This window comes from Cryptomeria japonica, chromosome 4 (assembly GCF_030272615.1).
Source record: "Cryptomeria japonica chromosome 4, Sugi_1.0, whole genome shotgun sequence".
NCBI classification, from domain to species: Eukaryota; Viridiplantae; Streptophyta; class Pinopsida; order Cupressales; family Cupressaceae; genus Cryptomeria; species Cryptomeria japonica.
The window spans coordinates 722,755,231-722,774,179 of record NC_081408.1 but is presented as its reverse complement, the minus strand read 5'-3'; the positions used below and the strand labels follow the sequence as shown (position 1 = coordinate 722,774,179).

General features: G+C 33.4%; 1 protein-coding gene across 1 annotated transcript; it reads right to left on the bottom strand.

The window, feature by feature from the left end:
* Positions 1–7,453: 7,453 nt before the first annotated feature.
* LOC131875525 (xyloglucan endotransglucosylase/hydrolase 2-like) lies at positions 7,454–8,831 on the bottom strand. Its single transcript, XM_059220107.1, has 4 exons — positions 8,614–8,831; positions 8,403–8,503; positions 8,085–8,272; positions 7,454–7,969 (listed from the first exon to the last, which is right to left on the bottom strand). The coding sequence occupies exons 1-4, from the start codon at positions 8,774–8,776 to the stop codon at positions 7,585–7,587; spliced, it is 837 nt and encodes a 278-aa protein (XP_059076090.1). The 5' UTR covers positions 8,777–8,831; the 3' UTR covers positions 7,454–7,584.
* Between the last annotated feature and the right edge of the window lie 10,118 nt (positions 8,832–18,949).

Below are 18,949 nucleotides of genomic sequence, written 5' to 3'. Positions count from 1 at the left end.
TTATTGACAGCGAAGGCAATATCTGGTCTCGTAAGGGTGAGATACTGAAGAGCACCAACAACACTCCTGTATAGAGTTGGATCGCTGAAGGCAGAGCCGGTGAATTTAGACAACTTTTCATAGCTGCAAATAGGAGTGCGAACCGGTTTTGCACCGTCCATCTTTGTCTTCTTGAGAAGATCAAGTGTATACTTCCGTTGAGATAAGAGATGTGAAGACAGAAAATACTTTACGTATTCTACTATTTTCAGAACATTGGGTCAAGAGGTTTTAAATAACCATCGTTACAAAGAATAGAAACAGATGAGAATAGAATGCAGAAAATAGAAACAGCTCCGGAGAACAAAGCGATCTGCAGAAAATAGAAACAGCTCCGGAGAATCAGGGATTTCTGTGATCAGCGCTGGATGTTTCCATATTAATAATGAGTAAAGCGTAGAATGATGGCTGATGAAGATCCCTGGGATAGATATAAATAGGTATGAAGCAGTCTCAGCTAAGGAAAAGAGGAAAGAAGGGAAAGTAACAGGAAATTTCAGAGGGTAGTTGATGGGTCGGAGAACGCCTGTGTATTATAATAGTGACGGTAGATTTGGTGTTAGCAAAAAGAAACGAAGATTGCATGTGGCAGATTGGCACTTGAAGGTCCAGCTAGAAGAGCGTGTTCCGCGTACAGCTGGCCAGGCTGTGAGCATTATAAAATAGTTTGTTTCTTGCAGTTTTTGAGGCTACTAAAAACTGGAGCCCTCATCGTCTCAGCACTTTCTACAAAGCTGGATCGTCAAAATATCATCTCACTTAGGCAGGTAACAATTGATAGTGGAAGCAACCATTCCATGGACGGGTCTAATGGTTTGAAACCATTTGTAAGCTAATAAAAACATCCTATAGTAAAGAAGTTAAAACATGTCCAGGAGAGAATGCAAAATGTTGATGTAATCGAGATTAAGATTTTTTAAATTGAAGTAATTATTGGTTACTGTGAGATGTATTATGATGTTAATTTTGAATGAAAAAAATGATTTCAGATGTTTTTAAGGTTTAGATATTAATATAAAGAGTTTCAATGTCAATTGATTGTGATCATATTCTTGAAAATTTAGTATGAGAAGTGAGAAATTTGGATCAAATATGGTTTTATAGAAGTGATAGTAGTGTATACATGACCTAGTATAGTATGGTAAAATGTTATAAAAATTGATCAATTTTGTTTTATAATTGAAGACATAAAACAAATCTAGAGATGACTACAAATTTAGGTCAAATAGTGCACTTTTTGAAGTCAATTGAACATCGATACCATATATCCATGACATCAACACAAAGCGGCATGAAATAAGATGTCTTTTAGTGCATGATATGCACTTTTATCTAGTATAATATTTGATATAATAGCTGTAAGTTTTGATCAAATTTATCGAATAATAATTTATTTATCGGGAAAGAGAGAAATATTTACATCATAGGTGAAACATTCCATAACAACAACAATATTATTTATCCATCATAAATATTGGAGCTATGTACACTTATACCCCTATTTAAGTAGATCATGTTTATTTTAATTCTATTATTAGCTCCACCTCTAAATTATCTAGGTTTCCTATTTGTTAATCGATTGCATATATTTAATGAGTTTATAATGAAAATATATTAATTTTATTTAAATTTTTTTAACATTATAAATTTAACATGACAAAGAATTTTCCCTTAAGGTTTCTTCCCCTTCATTAGGGTTTCATGGTTAATGTTTCTAATTACTTACCTTGCATACAAGATTTTTTTATATTTTTATGTTTCTCATGTATGATCATTCATTTCTTTACTTCTTTTAGGGTTTTTTCTTATCATTACCTAATCTTAGATGTTTCACACCCTATCCACCTTTTCTTTGGTTTTTTACATTAGGTTTCATATATTTGATTGTTGAATAATTTATTTATTCTTTATTAGTCCTAGGTCATTCTTATATCACTATTTTGATCCTTTCTAGGGTCTTTTGTCGAACACGCAGTAGGATTGAGGAGGGCAAGGTGAATTGATTTGGAACTTCAACAACAATTATTAATCAAATTATTCAACAACACTTTAACCATTATCACATCAAGCATAAACACATAACACATGAAAACCAAATTTACATGGAAAACCCAAACAGGGAAAACCCACGGAGAATATAACTCACAATATGGATAACAATGTTTACAACATTTTAGGCTTGAAACCAAGGAGTACCAACACTTGAAGGACTTGCATAATGAAGGTGCACTACCTTAGGCAAGATACAAGAAGGACTTGTACAACTGAAGAGCACTTCTTCAAGACAAAATACAAATTGCTACCAAAGGACCCACTATCAATCAACAACGATTGAAATAGCTGAACTAAAATTGAGAAGGATTCTCCTGATCATGAAATTGTTCTTGGAAAATATTCTAGTGATCAATAACATGGAAAACATATCTAATAATCTTCACTGTCACAACATTATGTCTTGTAGAATATATGAAGTTCAAATCTCTTCTCAAATTGACTTTCTCATCACCACAAACTCAAATCTATTTGTAAATCATTCACATATAATTATCACACAATTCACTTCTCATCCACACTCAGTTTATCCATCTACACATCTTAAATATGAGATGCAACATTGAAATCCTAATTAAGGCTCAACCAAAATAGAATAAGAAATATTACACAAAATAAGCCACCCTTACCTAAAATACTTAGATTGGTCCATTCTAAGAGAAAGAGGGAACCAAAACATATTATAATGTAGCATTCCATGAATGATTTGACAATCCACAAATGCTCACACATACTCCAAAGGACATTAAAAATGATAATATGTAGACATAATCAATTAGTCGGCCACATAACCAATTCCAATGCAAAATACTCCATGCAAATATCCACACACCAAGGTGAGACCCAAGTAAACATCTCAAGGCATCTTCCAACACATAGCCAGAACAAAGGAACATGATGTAATAAACTACAATGTAATTAACAACATCTTTAGAGGGCACCAAATGCATTCCAAACCACCCTAAATACAGGATGATAAAACCAACACCAAAAGAGTATTCAAATCAACATCCATCCAGATAACTAAGATCTGACAAAGCATATCCAAACAAATATCCATTCAGATAACCAAGTTTGACATCAATGACAACCATCCAAGCTCATGCTAACAAAAATCTCTAACACCTTTGTTACTTTAGTTTGTATCACACCTAGCCTTTATTGTGCATCATTGATACATCCCTTGATGCATGGATTCTCATATACCATTATCCTTACCCTCCATCTATGCATATATTATTGATTATGATGTGTCTATATAATTGTAGCATCCAATCCTTCCATCATTGAATCTTTTATTTCATTTTTTGGCCTATCAATGCATTTGTCTTTTCCATGGAGGTGGCATTTCATCAACTATGTGATTTTTCCTGTTCAATAAATATTGTTATTTCAGCTATATATTGATCTTAACCTACAAGTTTGTAGGTTAATATTTCATGACCAATCGAAGAAAACCATTATCAAGATTCGTTGGTGTACCTAGGCCTTATCATAAGAGGCAATTAAGGTATTCTTCTATAAATGTGTTATGTTTATGTTTATGTTGATTAATTTATTAATTTAATATTATTAAGTTGTGGTTTGATTTATCTTTCTTAAGCATTAAATAATGAATTTAAACTTCAAGAGGGCATTTTTTCGGTCTTTTAATATCAATTTTCTTGTTGTCTAGGTAAAATTAAAACTCTAAAGTAACGACTTGTGAGTTTGGTCCATGCTAGAATTCTTAAAATGTGTTTTAAAATAATTATTCATCTATCCAATATCATTTCCACATTTAAAAGGTCAACCCTATGGGCACAAATTTAAACCTTGCATTTTCAAAATTTAAAGTCAAATTCAACCTACTCTTCCATATTCTTATCTTGAATAGATACATGTTTGGATGATAAATTAGAATACTTTGTTCTGAGACACATTTGTATTGTGTTTTATCCTTTAGTCATGTTTCTAAGTTTGGCCTAGGCGAACATGTCCCCTTCCAACATAATGACAACATTTCCAATGTACTTAAAAGTAATATTAATCTTCAGAAATTTAAAAAAGAAAAAAGTAGATATGGATCATTTGGGTGACTTATAAACTAGAAATACAAATTGTGTAGCATTAAATCCACACAAATAGGAAGAAATTTTGACTAGAGAATAGGCCTAAACTTGCACATTAAACCTAGGACAAAGTATGTCTTAACATAGAGTCCAAGGAAATTCATAAATAGAGAGGTACCATTCACATTTGTTATAATTTATACTTTTATTTCTATGATTTTGCACACTCCCTCCTTTTACCTTTTGCATTTTTTTATATATTTACATCATTGTTCCTTTTCCCACACGTTACATGATACATTACCTTATCATACTCCTAGAGTTACCAGTTTTAAGTTGAGGCAAATTTTCCTCCCTATTGCCCTTTCTTCTGGTAACATTTACTTGAAAGTTTTTTTATTCTTAGAAAAATGTTTTCACTAATGGTGCCAACAAGCATGTCCCCTGAGAAGATACTATCTGGTGGCATTTTGTCAAACAATTCTTATACATTGTTTGCACTTCCACATTATTTTTATTCATATTGAATTTGCATGATGGTATTTGATTTTAAATCTGCCTTCTAATATGTTGTGTATAAGTCCCTTCATTATTACTCGATCATGTCTAAAATAGTGTGCAAAATTTTGCGTTAAAATGATGGAACGATTCACATTTTTGAAATCAATGTCTTCCACAACCATGACAAGGCTTCATATGCACACAATGTTTGTGAGATTGTACGTGCTAGGTATGTGAACTATTGGTGAATTATAATATTGTCAACTAACTTAAATGAACATGTAACTTGAATTGCCTATCTAATTGAAGCTTGCATTGGTAATGTACAGATGGGGATCTGCCGCAAACTTGGTCTTCCTCACATTTTGTTTTTCGACAAACATCATTCTGATAACAATGATACTACTGGGCAGATCTGCAGTTGTAAATTCTCCGACTGGAGTAAATATATATGCTGCTAGCTTTCTAATCCCACTTTGTGTCATTGTTTACACACTTGCAGGAGGACTGAAGGCTAATTTCTTAGCTAGCTATATACATTCAGTTATTGGTATGCACTTCAAAATTTCAAATAGTTTGATTAAGCATTTTTAGCCATTATTTTTCATGTCTCACTTTACTCTTTTCTAAAATCCTTCTATCTCTAAGCAATTATTCTTTTTAAAAGAAATTTATTACTTACTAATCTACAAAATGCTAGGTGGGTATTGAGTGACCAAACTTGTTCATTTTTCTTCACTCCTCTTCTACAACATAAAGTGAGCTATCTTTCCCCTATCTTTCCCCTTAAAACGATATGAGGAAAAACAACAAATTCACCTTCAAGAGTAATGTGGCATTTCTTCCCACTAATATTAACACATCAATAAACCCTTAGTCCAACATTGAACATGTAAATGAATAATTGCAATAAAAATAATCATTACAATCAATAAATATAATTTCAATAACTTGTCTAATTTAGTATTTTAAAAACCCTGAGATCAGATTCAGATGACTAGATATGGATATATGACAAAAAAATCGAGGACTCAGTTTTATTTTTCATATCAAGTAATAATTCAAATAATTGGTTCATAAACACACCTTCCTTAATATTATTATGTAGAAAGCTTATAGACATCTAATAATGTTGTTGTAAATTTAAAATAAGACCTATCCAAGAGAGACAAAACCAAAAAATAAAATAAATTTGTTACAATAGTTGAAAACTACACACCACTTGACCATCTCAAGATATGGATCCTAGGACATTTTCATTAGTATACTTTCTAGCAATGCATCTATTGTAACACAATTTCCAAGTTTAATAAATATTAAGGTAGATGATACAATATTCATAACAATTAAGATTCAATTTGCAAGAGTTAAATTGAAGACAAAATGGAACACACTTTAGTTTTAAGTGGGCCACATACAAATGCATGGCTCAGGCATACTTGTTGACTCACCTTTCAATCAACTAAAGAAATATGGGTTTCTAGCGATATATTAACCATTAGAATAATCTCCTTTGTCGACAATGTTCTTTTGGTTCTATAAGTTAAGATGCCATGTTTATAATGGAATGGAGGCCTTGAACTTGTGTAAGCTGCTTAGGTACATTACAAGATGCCCTTATTTTGAGTCATATTGCATTGAGAAAATAGAGCAAAACAATAGTGCTCTATTTTATGCATTAATACAGTGTCACGTGATTTATTGATTCAAGTAGATGCCATAATCTTGTCCAGGATTTGATATATTTTCGTTAAAATGAATGAATTTTTTTCCTCAATAATATATATCCTAGGGCCTAGCCAATAGAGTACTTTCACCAGAAATTTTGTTGTGCAACTTATATTCTGTCTAGCTTCTCACCCTTGTCTCATAGACGTATATGTACTCTCAAAGAACCATACTCATTAGATTTGGACATTCTTATTGTTTTCACTTTCAATAAACATCTTGATATATTTGGTTACAAGTCTCCACCAAAAGATGTGTTTGAATATCTTTACATTCCTTAACTATGAAACCTATAAAAGATTTTGGGATTTGGTTTTTTATCATTTCTTCTCAAGCTATTCTGTTTAGAAACTTTTAATTTCTAGCCATATGCTTTTCTTTGAATTACCACTGTGTGGTTGTTAATTATATTAAGAGTATTCTAATAAAGAAAGCCAATGCTATTGCTATTTTTTCTTTAAAATATATAAAGACAATATTACAAGCTTGCATTCAAACAAAAACGCTTCCTTAAGAAAAAAGAAACTGGAGAGTATTAATTATTTTCCATGAAACCAATAATTCTACAATTCTACTAAAGGTAAGAAGCTCAAGAAAGTGACCACATGAATTGAATAAAAAGGATTTAGCTTTGATATTTGTAGGCCCCTTGGTTCTGACTCAAAATGACCCTTACAATTTATCTTTATTTTCTAAACTCAAACATTAATCTAGCTGAAATACAAAAACTTTGACTTTGAGGATTCTTTACAAAGTATGGCAGAAGGTAAGGTATTGGAATTAGCGTTGACTTCCAAATCCATCAATACCCTAGTTAGGAGAGATCTATCTTAACAACATAGACTTGATATAAACTCCTATCGGCCGTACACATTGCACCTTACCCAGGTGCAACCGCTAGTTATATTCAAGCAAATTGTGTGTATTAAGAGATTGGTCTTGTCTAGCATAATTTTTGCATCCCATTTAATTTTGCTAGTTTGATTATTGAATTATTATGTATTAATTTTGGTATTAGAGAATTTCACAGGAGGCGGTCCTCAGCCGGAAGAAATTGAAGCTCCTTAAATGCTAACAGTTGGATGTAATGTCTTTCTAAAATATATAATTAATTGGGTGGGATCGCAATCGTTTAAAGTATAGCCTCTTGGGCTTGTAAATCGGTACAAAAAATGGAGGAATAAAAGAATTTATGTAGGTTGCTTCTTTGAAATCAGTTGGATGCCTGGCGAGTGCATTCAGCAGGATAGCCCTGTGGAAACCTTTTACTGTCCGAACAGTAATCATAAATCATGTAGTTCTTCCGCACCCATTCAAGTTTCTCCTGCTCGCTCGCCTCCAACGCCTCTGCAGCGTACCATGAATTCACAGAGCAATCAGAAGAGGCGGAGCATGACTCTGCTTTGAAATTTCCATAGGAGGCAACAAAAGGGGATTTGGTCCAGTCGATCTTCACTGCACCGCCTCTGGTTGCCCAATCATCTGCGTTCCACAGGCTTGAATATATTCTCATCGCTTGATTCTTCGGATATGCAACGCCCAAATCCTCGCTGTTCTTGAACACTCTCACCGGAGTTCCATCCACAGAAAACCAGCAGGGAATCAGAAATACACATTAAACTACAATAATGATGTTAAAACTGGAGGGCAAGGCAAAAGAGGACATTCAGTAGCTGATTTGAAGTTGCAGGGACAATATTAACTTACATAATTTGTTGGGGATTCCAGAGCAGGGAGTAAGTGTGGAAGCCTGCCGTGGGGTCGAACCAGAGGTAGCATTGCTGCTCACGGTTGCCTTTGCCTTGTGAGAAAACATTGGTGTGCATAACATAGGGATCTCTAGATAGATTTCCCAGGAACTCGAAGTCTATTTCGTCGTGTTTATCCCCTTGTGAGGACAGCTGCACCAGACCATGAACATTTTATGACACCGTACTCATAGACAATAAATACTCAATTCCCTGCTGCTGCCCACTACTGATTTGGGGACTACAATAGAAATATGTATGGAAGAGTAAGAGAGAAACTCACATAGTAAGCAGTGACAGTGCCGGCCGAGTTACCAGCCACCAACTTGATTTGCATATCGATTTTTCCAAAGAGATATTCATTCTTAGATTGGAAACCTGAGCCTGTTTTAGTACAGCAGAGGAGGGGTTCAGGAATCGGCATACTGTTAAAATCATATATATGGAGTAAGAAAAAGAGATGAATATCTTAGCAAGCAAATGAGATGATATACCTGAGGACTGATCGAGAGTGAGCTGCAAGCGTTGGCCATTGTCGAGTATCTTAGCACGATCATTTCCCCATGTGATGTCAAAGTCGTTATAAAAATTTGCAGAAACAAGGTGGGAGGAGGAGAGTACAAGGCTTACCAGGAGGAAACATGGTAACAGATCCATTGGAATATCAGGACAAGAGTAGAAAACGTAGTAGTTGTAATAGTGATGGAGGTATGGAAATGTTGAATGGTGATAAGGAAATTCAAATGAGATTTATATATAGACAGGGTCAGGTAACAATGGAAAGTAGCGAGAAATTTCACAGAGAGTTGTTGAAGTGGATGATTTGGAGCGCGCTTTGTATTTATATTTTATGGTACTCGAGTTTCGCTCCACGAGGAATTCTAGCAAGAAGAAGAGCGTGTTTCTCGCATTGCATACGGCTGGCTTAGCTGTGTGCAATATAAAATAGGTGTATTTCATAATTTGGAAAGCCTAGTCAAAATGATTGTCTTGGATGTTGCCCTCCTGATGTAATGAGATGTTCGTGTGGGCAATGTTTATCCAGTTCCTACGATGCACCGACATCTTATGCATACAATACATGTTACACATCTTATGTATACAATACATGTTGAATATACATATAACTGCATGCCGTGCATCATAGGATCCTATGCATACAATACATGTTACACATCCTATGCATATAATACATTTTACATAGACATATAATTGCATGCAGGTGCATAGTAGGGGTTGGGTAGACAGTACCATTTCCACGTCGGGTCCCTCCGTAGTAATCCAGGCCAAATTTATTTCTTCAGCTAAAAGTGAGGAAAAACAGCTAACAGAACGTCAATTTCTTCCCTTATTGCCTCGCGATGATGATCAATGGAACTGTTACATGCCAAGAATAATCACCTAAGCTCTAAGGGTCTGAAACATAAAATTCATTATGACGATAAAGGTTCCAAGATCACGTTCACTACTATTCTCAGATTGCTAAATAAATTAGCGAGGTAGTCATTAATTCTAGAAAATTTCTGTTCAATTTATCTTTTTTCAAAAAGACTTTTGATAAATGATGTCAGATTTTAGATTTTTATATGTTTAGTGTAATTATGAAATTAGGTTTTTTTTTATTGAAATTATAAAATTATTGTCACAATAAATAACTATTTTCATATTTTGTTCTTGCCTTAAATATGCCGGTACTCTCTTAAGTCACATTACTTGACATATATTGCTAGTATAGTTATTATGTATTTCACTTGTCTTGACAATAGTGACACAATTGATTGTTTTTTTAAACACCAAGAAATTGCACCTAATCAAGCCAAATTAAATGCACAACCTAGTGTTTGCTTCCTACAATCAAAGAATTAACCAACACAATGACATTTAGTTAGGTCTACTAGTTTATAAGATCCTTGTGTTATCCTTTGTTGTCTAAAATTTCATTTGCATGTATGTTTATGAGTAGTGATTTCTTTGACATGCATGTGATCATTCTAGAATTCACACATGCCTTAAAGTAGGAGGAAAATGCAATTGTGAAATTTACATAACCCTACCATTTAGATTTACTTTTATCTCCATTTTGAGATAATGCCTTAATAGATTTACATATTGACAAACAATGTAATCTTATGTGAATTTGGGTTTCTTACATTTTGATTTTACCCATCTATTTGCACAAATTCCTTTTAACTTATCTCCCACCTTATCCACATAAACACATAAATCCTAAAATATTTGTCTAGACTCTACATTATGAATCTATTATGCCTATACATACAAATTTCCCTATCATTCTATTATCCATTTGATTTGACTATATCTATGTCCTAATACATTTCCCAAAAGATGAAGTTGACCCATCAATCATGGATATGACCCATAATTTTTTTAAATTCAATTTCAAAATTTGGCTGAATGTTGCCTATCTTTTCCCCACTATAACTTGAGTAAAAAATTATGTACTTGTATTTAAACATATTTAATTGTGCTTATTTTATAAATCATCAAATAACATTGAATACCATTTACATGTATAAAAGAGACATGTTATAAACATTTTGATTAAAGTACCTAAACAGGCCTAGTTTTGCATCACATCACTCTAGAGCATGTACATGGCCAGGGTATATTATTTTTATCTTCTACTTAATCTTTCTCCAAATTGAACTAGGATAATATGTCTCTTAGAAATGCATTGTTATCCCTCCAAAGTTATTTTAGATACCAAGCCGATATTTCGAGTTAAATGGTATGGCACAAAAAGGTAAACCAATTCAAAGAGAAAATCTTCAAATTTAAAAAGATCAAACCCATAGAGAAAAATAAGTGGATATATAGAAGTCCCAAACCCACTGTTTCAACTTAAGGTAGAGTGTAAATCTTGCATAGAGTTAAGGAGTTACATGTATAGGTAAAAGATAGGGGAATGAGCCCAATAATAAATAACATTGTGTCATCTATTAATATATACATGTATTAATATAGTCTACCATTTGAAATAGACACAAAAGTAAAGCGAAATCTCATAGGTGTCTAAACCACATTATTGTCTTTTACCTCCACTCTTATGCGCATGTGAATTCTTGAATGACCATGTATCTTAAAGTATATAGAACACAAACATGTGGGTAACCTATAGACATTAAAAAATCAAAGGATATCATAGGAATCCATATCAACTAATGGACCTTACTAATTCTTTATTATCTAGGTTCATCATTTGACATGCACTTTCCATAGCAAAATACAAAATAAAGGAAAATTATATGTTATGGGGAGCTCATACAAAATAATGTGTGTGTGTGTGTGTGTGTGTGTGTGTGTGTGTGAGAGAGAGAGAGAGAGAGAGAGAGAGAGAGAGAGAGAGAGAGAGAGAGAGAGAGAGAGAGAGAGAGAGAGAGAGAGAGAGAGAGAGAGAGAGAGAGAGAGAGAGAGATCATGAAGAGCAATTATATGGAACATGAAAAAGAGAAAGCCTTGAAATAAGATAATGAATGCATCTTTTGAGGACATATTTTTTGTGATGGCACTAGAACAAAGTTTTGATGCAAGAGCATTCCTAGTTCTTGGCAATCTTGCATCAGCCAAAACCATTTTTTTTCAGTTTGTTTCCTGTTTTACAGTTTCAACGTTTCTTTTTGCATTTTCTTGTATTTGCTCACTAGATCTTGCGGAGCTAGTTTTTTCTTCTAGACATGATTATCTCCCTTACCCCACGTCCGTAGGACATTTGAATTTTTTTCCGACAAGTTATCGCTTTCGGATTTTGAGACAGTTTTTAAGCTTAGAACATCAGAACTGTTTGGACCTATTATGCTATTAGCGAATCTTGCAAATCCTTTCCGTAGCTTGTAGAGCTTTACTTCATTGTACCAATGTTCCTTGGCATGTGATTGACCTTTCCTTTGGTTTGCACTTCATTCTTTGGATTCTTCAAAGGATTTTCTTTGGTGGAGGTTAACCTGGTGGTTTTACACATTTCATTTTGTTCATTGGCATTTGATTCTTCTTGGGCCAACATGGATCCCTCTAGATCATATAAATCAATGTAATATAGCTTGTAGAATCAAGTCTTTAGAAATAGAAGATCTATCTTGAGATTAAGAGGTCCGGAGTTGGCCAATACTGTAATTGGAATATGCGTGTGTTCAGGCTAGGGATCCAAATCTTGTATCCCGCATGTCATCGATAAATTGTAATTGGTTTTCATGATACAATTCAAATAGTTATGCAGTGCGTCTATCATCTAATCTTGTTTCCATTGTGTTTTACTTCTGTTGCACAGTCCAGATTGATATCTTTGAGGTCCCTCCTAACCATGACTGCACCAAGTTTATATTAACAAAATTTTGGTGTCCTAATTTAATTAGATATTCTAATAAATATACACACAAATGTTATATTTGGTATAGAATTAGTAATCCAACTATAAAGGATGAAATACAATTTCAACTAATATTGAGTGTGTCCCCATTTGAAAAATGGGCCATTAATTTCATAGGAACAATTAATCCTCCTACTCAAAATACCTATACAATTTTCACTATAGCTGATATTTAATATATATTACCTAGTGGTTAAAAGTAGAATTGACAAATAATTGCACCATTTAATATTTATAACATTTATTAAATATGCAACCATCATTTCATGGTATAGATGTGTCACGAACCCTATTTTTCCATAATTATTTAATTAGGAAAATAATGTTTATTTTTCGCTAGAGAGAACACAAAGTAGAGGGTGCCAAGGGAGCAAACCATCATGGCTAGCGTGGCATATTGAGATGACTATGTTTTCAATTTGGCTAGCAAAATTCTTGATAAGGATTTGTATTTTTGACAATGGATGAACTACTGAAGGAATACTACCATTTGAACTAGAAGGACCTTGACCTCATGTAGGATAACTTTACTAGAGAGGACACAAAATAGAGTCAACCATGGGAGCAAGCCATCGTGGCTAGGGTTTCAACCCTTAAATTTCAAACCGTTGAAGAACCACACTATGGCCTTCATGAAATCCAATAAATTAAAACAAATTATGATTGCTCATGAGGGCAGCCTTCTTGTTTGATAGTGCCCTCTATCATCTGGTTTTTAAACAACCAGAGTGAAAGTAAGGCACCAATTCTTGCATAACAAAACCAATAATAGCTGTACCAGTACCTGTGTCCCTGCCCCCAGCTAGGCAAAATTTGACTAAGGAAATCCTACCCCAAGAACTGACATGGAAAGTGTACTGTGTCTTTACTTTTAAGGTCAAAATGGAACAAGAAATGTGAATCTCTCCTTGTGGGCCTTTGAGGCAAGAAGCCTTCTATTGATCTTTAAACAGAAATCCTCTCAGGCAGATACAGATGAGCAAGAGGTGGTACTGGCAAAGGTAAAGACTATTGAAGAAGAGGTTGTCGAGGCAAAGCATACTTAATCAGCACAATGATGTACAAGAAGATATGGTGGTGGATTAACAGACGATGGACATTGAGGATGATGTGGCAACAGGGCCCAGCACAAACTTGGGCTGAAATCACCAGGATGACCTCAATGAAAACAAATGGTTGGCTTAAGGACCCACCTCATCATGGACTCCTCTTGTTTTTTTTTGTTTTTAGTGTATAAGAAGTTTCTTTGTCTGTGCTTGGATTCGCTTTTGTATAATCTTGTTGTAAAAGTATATCTACCATTTTAAGTTCAGCTATCAAATAGTATAATATTTGACAGTTTGATTCCGGCATTGTAGCTCAGACACATGTCAAGGCTTTTAAAGCCATAGGTACACTTAAAGGTGAGGATCCCTGAAAAAGATCTTCAATTATCTATCCAAAAAAAAAAATTGAGTACAATAACCTAACAGAATAGTAACCTTCACTACAGGCCAAATGTTGAATTATGGATGTTGGAAGCCATAAAAGCAAAAAACTTTTATCAGAAAATTAAGTGACTCACCCAATACTGGGGTACAGTACTATTATAAACTATTTAGGTGTAAATTTTTATTTCCAAGTAAACCGGTTCAAGTACTAAGGGCAATTGGTATGGCATTTAAGCTTTAAAATTAAGAACGATTACCTAAAAACCCTAAAAACTGATTGAATGTTAAAGCATGAACTGTGGGTGCCTTAAAACCTTTAATCAAAAAAGTGTGAGTACCTAACCAAACACCATGGTTGGTATTTGATGTAAATCTAAATTTACAAAACAAAATCGAGTACCAAAGGAAATTGATATGACATTTGAGCTTTAAGATTAAGGACAATAAACAGTGGTGTCCATATACATGATATTATGCCTGACTGAGAAAATCTAAAATATATAATTAAGGACAAAAACTTTATAACCTTAACGTACTTATCAAATGTCATATCACAAACTATGGGAGCTTTAAAAAGTGCATCATCCAGCACTACAGTAATGGCATTTGGTGTAAACTTACAATTGCAATTAAACCAATTTGAGTCCTGAGGACAATTGATATGGCATCTAAACTTTAAGATTAAGGAGAATAACCTAATGACCTTAAATACTGACAAGATGTTACGTTATGGACCTTGGAAGCCACAAAAATCTTGATTCATAATATTCTAAGTGCCTCGCCCAATATTCTGGTGTAAATTTGCATTCTAAACCGATTGGAGTACTGGGCAACTGATATGTGACTTCAGCTTTAGGATTAAGAAAGATAACCTAGTAGCCCTCAATTATAGACTTGGACAGCAAAAACTTATTCTTAAAATTGTAAGTGCCTCAATCAACTGTTGTATGCATTTTAGACTAAATCTTAAAATTGCAATCAAACTGACTTGATTACTAACAGCAACTGATATGACATTGGAGCATTCAGATAAGGGACAATAACCTAATAACCTTAGAATACTAACCAAATGGTAAATGATGGACTGTGGAAACCTTGAAATTCGTAATAAATAAAAAAATTGCAAGTGCTTCACCCCAACATGGTGTATGGTGTTTTAGTGTATGTTAAATTTACAAGCAGTTGCTATTTTGGTGTAAATTTCCATTTACAACTAACCCAAGTCTAGAACAGAGAACAAATGACGAGAAATTTGAACTCTAAGCTTAAGGACAATGACCTAAAACCCTTATATACCGATGAAATGTTGAATTATGGACTGTGGAAGCACTCTTAATCAAAGAACTCGTTAAATGTCTCACCCAAACATTGAACGGTATTTTGGTGTAAATTTCAATTTACAAGAAAACCGGTTCTAGAACCGACGACATTTGATACTTTGGTCTAGGTAAACAGATTCGAGTATCAAGGAAAACTGAAACAACATTTAAACTTTAAGATTGAGCTTGATAACCTAATAGCATTAAATACTAATCCAATGTGCCTGATGCACATGCGGGCTGAAATGGTAAAAACGAAACGATAAGAAAAACTTACTCCATGGAAAAGCAGGTCCATGAGGGGAGAATCATAAACCGACTGAATCTGTGGCCTTGTCCAGTCATATCTTGGGCCATTTGTGACGGCTTTCTCTGCCTCAATGCTAGCTGCAGATGAAAAATTTAACAATGGAGAAAAAGAAGAAGAAGTATTATTATTAGCGCATGCAATTGTTGATGTCTGAAGTCGTGGACTGGAACTTCAGAATTGCCTTTATCAGAGCCATTATCTTTTATTTTCTGCTGCAACTGCCGGCAGCCCCGAGGATCGATCCGTTGACCTGCAGAAAAAAAAGAGTAAAAGAGAAAACGAAGAGCTCCTGTTTTCCGGAGCTCCCGAAGTAGTGTAATGAGAGGCTAAATGTCATTAAATCCCTGTCCGGAGAGTTTGTAATTTGTTTGTACTGAGAGAAATCTGCATTTGTTGTTATTTGATTGTACCTTTTGTTTGTACTGAGAGAAATCTGCATTTGTTGTTATTTGATTGTACCTAGTGTTGTCGTGTTTTGTTTAGCTGCGAATTGTGTGGGGGTGGTAGATGAGCTTTCCCAACGACCATGAATTCAATTCCTTAATTTGTTGAGGGATCGATGGAAAGGTTGTGTCTGCATGGAGGTAGATTGACAATGTAAGATATATGAGAATATTCGGTATAATTATATAAATATGTTATAAGTTAGCTTTTTAATGATTTAGTTTGAATAGGAGAAGATGGAAAAACTTGATAAAGTTATGTGACAAAATTTACAATAGAAGAAGTAAAATCAACAAAAAGTTAGAAATCAACAAGAAATCAATGGTGAGGTTGTCATGTGTTTTGGATGGTTTCAATTTCAATCTTTGATTTCTATAGATTGGTTGGTTTCATGAATGTCAATAAAAACTTTCATGTCAATGTCTTTAAAGACGACAAATCTAATTGAGATCTATATCATGTCAATTTCCTTCAAGACAACAAAGGGAAAATAAATAACACTTTAGATTAATTAAATTAATTAATTTAGATATATTAAAATGAAAATATGAAAATAAAATAAGTGTATTTATTTGAAAATTTAATGTAGGTATGTTGTGATGGATGTTTAGAGGTGATTCGTTCATGTGAAGAAAAATTAAGCTTAATCAAATGAATGCCTTAGAATCTAGAGGATTATTATAAGTTTGTTTAGTTCACTTCTACAATTGTAGAAACAATCTTTGTGATTGTGCATTTTAACTTAGCCCACAACTTTCAACTTTAGTATATAGATTTCAACTCTACCAACTTCTTATATATGTTTTTAAAGTTTGTTTTGGTGTTTGTGATTTGTATTAGCCAATTAATGGTGTTTAGGAACACATTTGGGGAGTTTGCTAGGCAATAATTTATTCTCTTTTTGTCACACCCCTAGTAACACTAATTTAATGGCTTTTAATAAATATGGAAGACAAGAAGGCATGCATAGTATGCCCTGCATGTCGGTGTAAGCAAATAATGCAGTAATGATGCTCTATGATACTAAATATAGAAGTAGGAATGAGATCTCTTATGTGTCTTCAAATGGATTAGGGATAGTCCTTAAATACAACTATGCAAGGTGCAACTAAAATGTTTCATACATTAATTCAACACACAACAATTACTTTGGAAGGTGTCGATGCAAGTCTATTTTTAAACTTAAATTTTGAATTTATGCTTCCTTTTTGTAAATCACATGATTGACCTAGGTCAATCTTGCAAATTATGGATTTGAACTTAAGTGGAGGATGGGTGAATGAAGGTTAGGGAATGGGAACTAGGAGCGAGTGTAGATGGAATCAAGTAAGGATGAAGTTATATGAGAAGTTTTATGTATAAATCATGTCACATTGACACTAGTCATTGCATATATTTAATAATTAAGTCACAATAAGCCCAAAATAAATGGAAAATGTGCATGTATGCAATTTTCACCATTATATTTTGTCCTAACTTTGACTTGCATATGAACTACTATTAATATTCTTGTCAAAGTAAGAAAACTAATAGATATGAAAGAAAATATCTCAACCTAGAAAATGATATGGATATGGATATCAATACCACTTTTTGGTACATCCACCTTGTGATGAGTGTTTTGTCTTAGAAAACTAGAAAAAATAAAAAACTTAATGAGGAGCATTTGATAAGTATTTAAAATAGGTATGAGTTATCTATGACCAAAAGAAAGAAGCGAGAAGATTGCAATATTATACAACCTAGGTCAAAAGAATTAATAAGTATTGTTTGGAGTAACAAAAGCAATGTGATACCATATGAAATGGCCTTAATTGTACATTGGCTACTACAACCATACTCATGAAAGGAATGTTACTAACCTTATATTCCCCCCCTTAAAAAATTTGCATGCAAATAATCCAATAAACTTGGAAGAAAGGAGAAAAGATATGTAAATGAGGTAAGCCTTGAAAGTTGCAAAAATCATAATAAAATAAATAATGATAGGAACACGGTATCCCTAATTTGGTTCATAAATCAAGATATTCGTCACTTTAAGACCCACTTGTATAAGAAAGATGATGTAGCCCATAATAGGCATTGGTAATTTGAAATGAAATTCTATAATGTATATAGCTATATTGATGAAAATGATGGCCATGTAAAAAATCTATCATAAAATGCTATACGAATTTATTGGGTCAATAAAGATACTATCTGACCATACACGTACAATGATTCATATTATTTGTTATTTGGTATGTCATTATCATAAAAGGAAATCACCAAAGAAGAGGGATGAGAAAATCTCTATCATGCAACATACCCAAAAAAGAATTTATATAACTAAATGTTGGACAAATAACATTATATCAGATCCTTCTTGTTTCTATTTATATGCATATGTGTCATATTAGCAAAGAGGCACTCAAACAACTAAGGAATATATCCATATTGTGAGATTGATTATACAAAGTAAAAGGATTTGTATAAATTTATGTTTTGATTGGAAGTAATTAACTTAAGGTTTTCCCCATCATTAACACTTTCAAATTAATCATATTATTGTTAATTGAGTCATATATTATTTAATACCATATAAATTTGTGTATGATTTCCACTGACTCTAAGATAACTAATGGATGAAATATCATTATAATACCAAGTACAACCCTCTAGACAGATCTAATTGGAAAGTAGGAAGAAGATTAATCAAGTTATAATTAAGTAAAGTCTATTAAAAACATAATTAATAGGTCTTGTCAACTTGGTAAACTTTGTAGAAATTCAAGGCATGAAACAAATAACTTTAGAAGTAGTGGCAATATAATGAGTACTTGGTTCACTCTCTTTCTTACTATACCCCTTTGAAAACTATTTGGATTTTAAATTTTTGATGGATAGGTGGGCATACCTTGGGCTACGCCATTTCAAACATACCTAGAATTTTCAAAAGAAAAA

What these genes read in the sequence shown, in the direction of transcription:
- LOC131875525 (XM_059220107.1), bottom strand. Translation starts at nt 8,776, where the DNA reads ATGGATCTGTTACCATGTTTCCTCCTGGTAAGCCTTGTACTCTCCTCC. An exon ending in CACTCTCGATCAGTCCTCAG is followed by an intron (nt 8,504 to 8,613) that starts GTATATCATCTC and finishes GTACTAAAACAG; the next exon opens with GCTCAGGTTTCCAATCTAAG. An exon ending in GCACTGTCACTGCTTACTAT is followed by an intron (nt 8,273 to 8,402) that starts GTGAGTTTCTCT and finishes GGTCTGGTGCAG; the next exon opens with CTGTCCTCACAAGGGGATAA.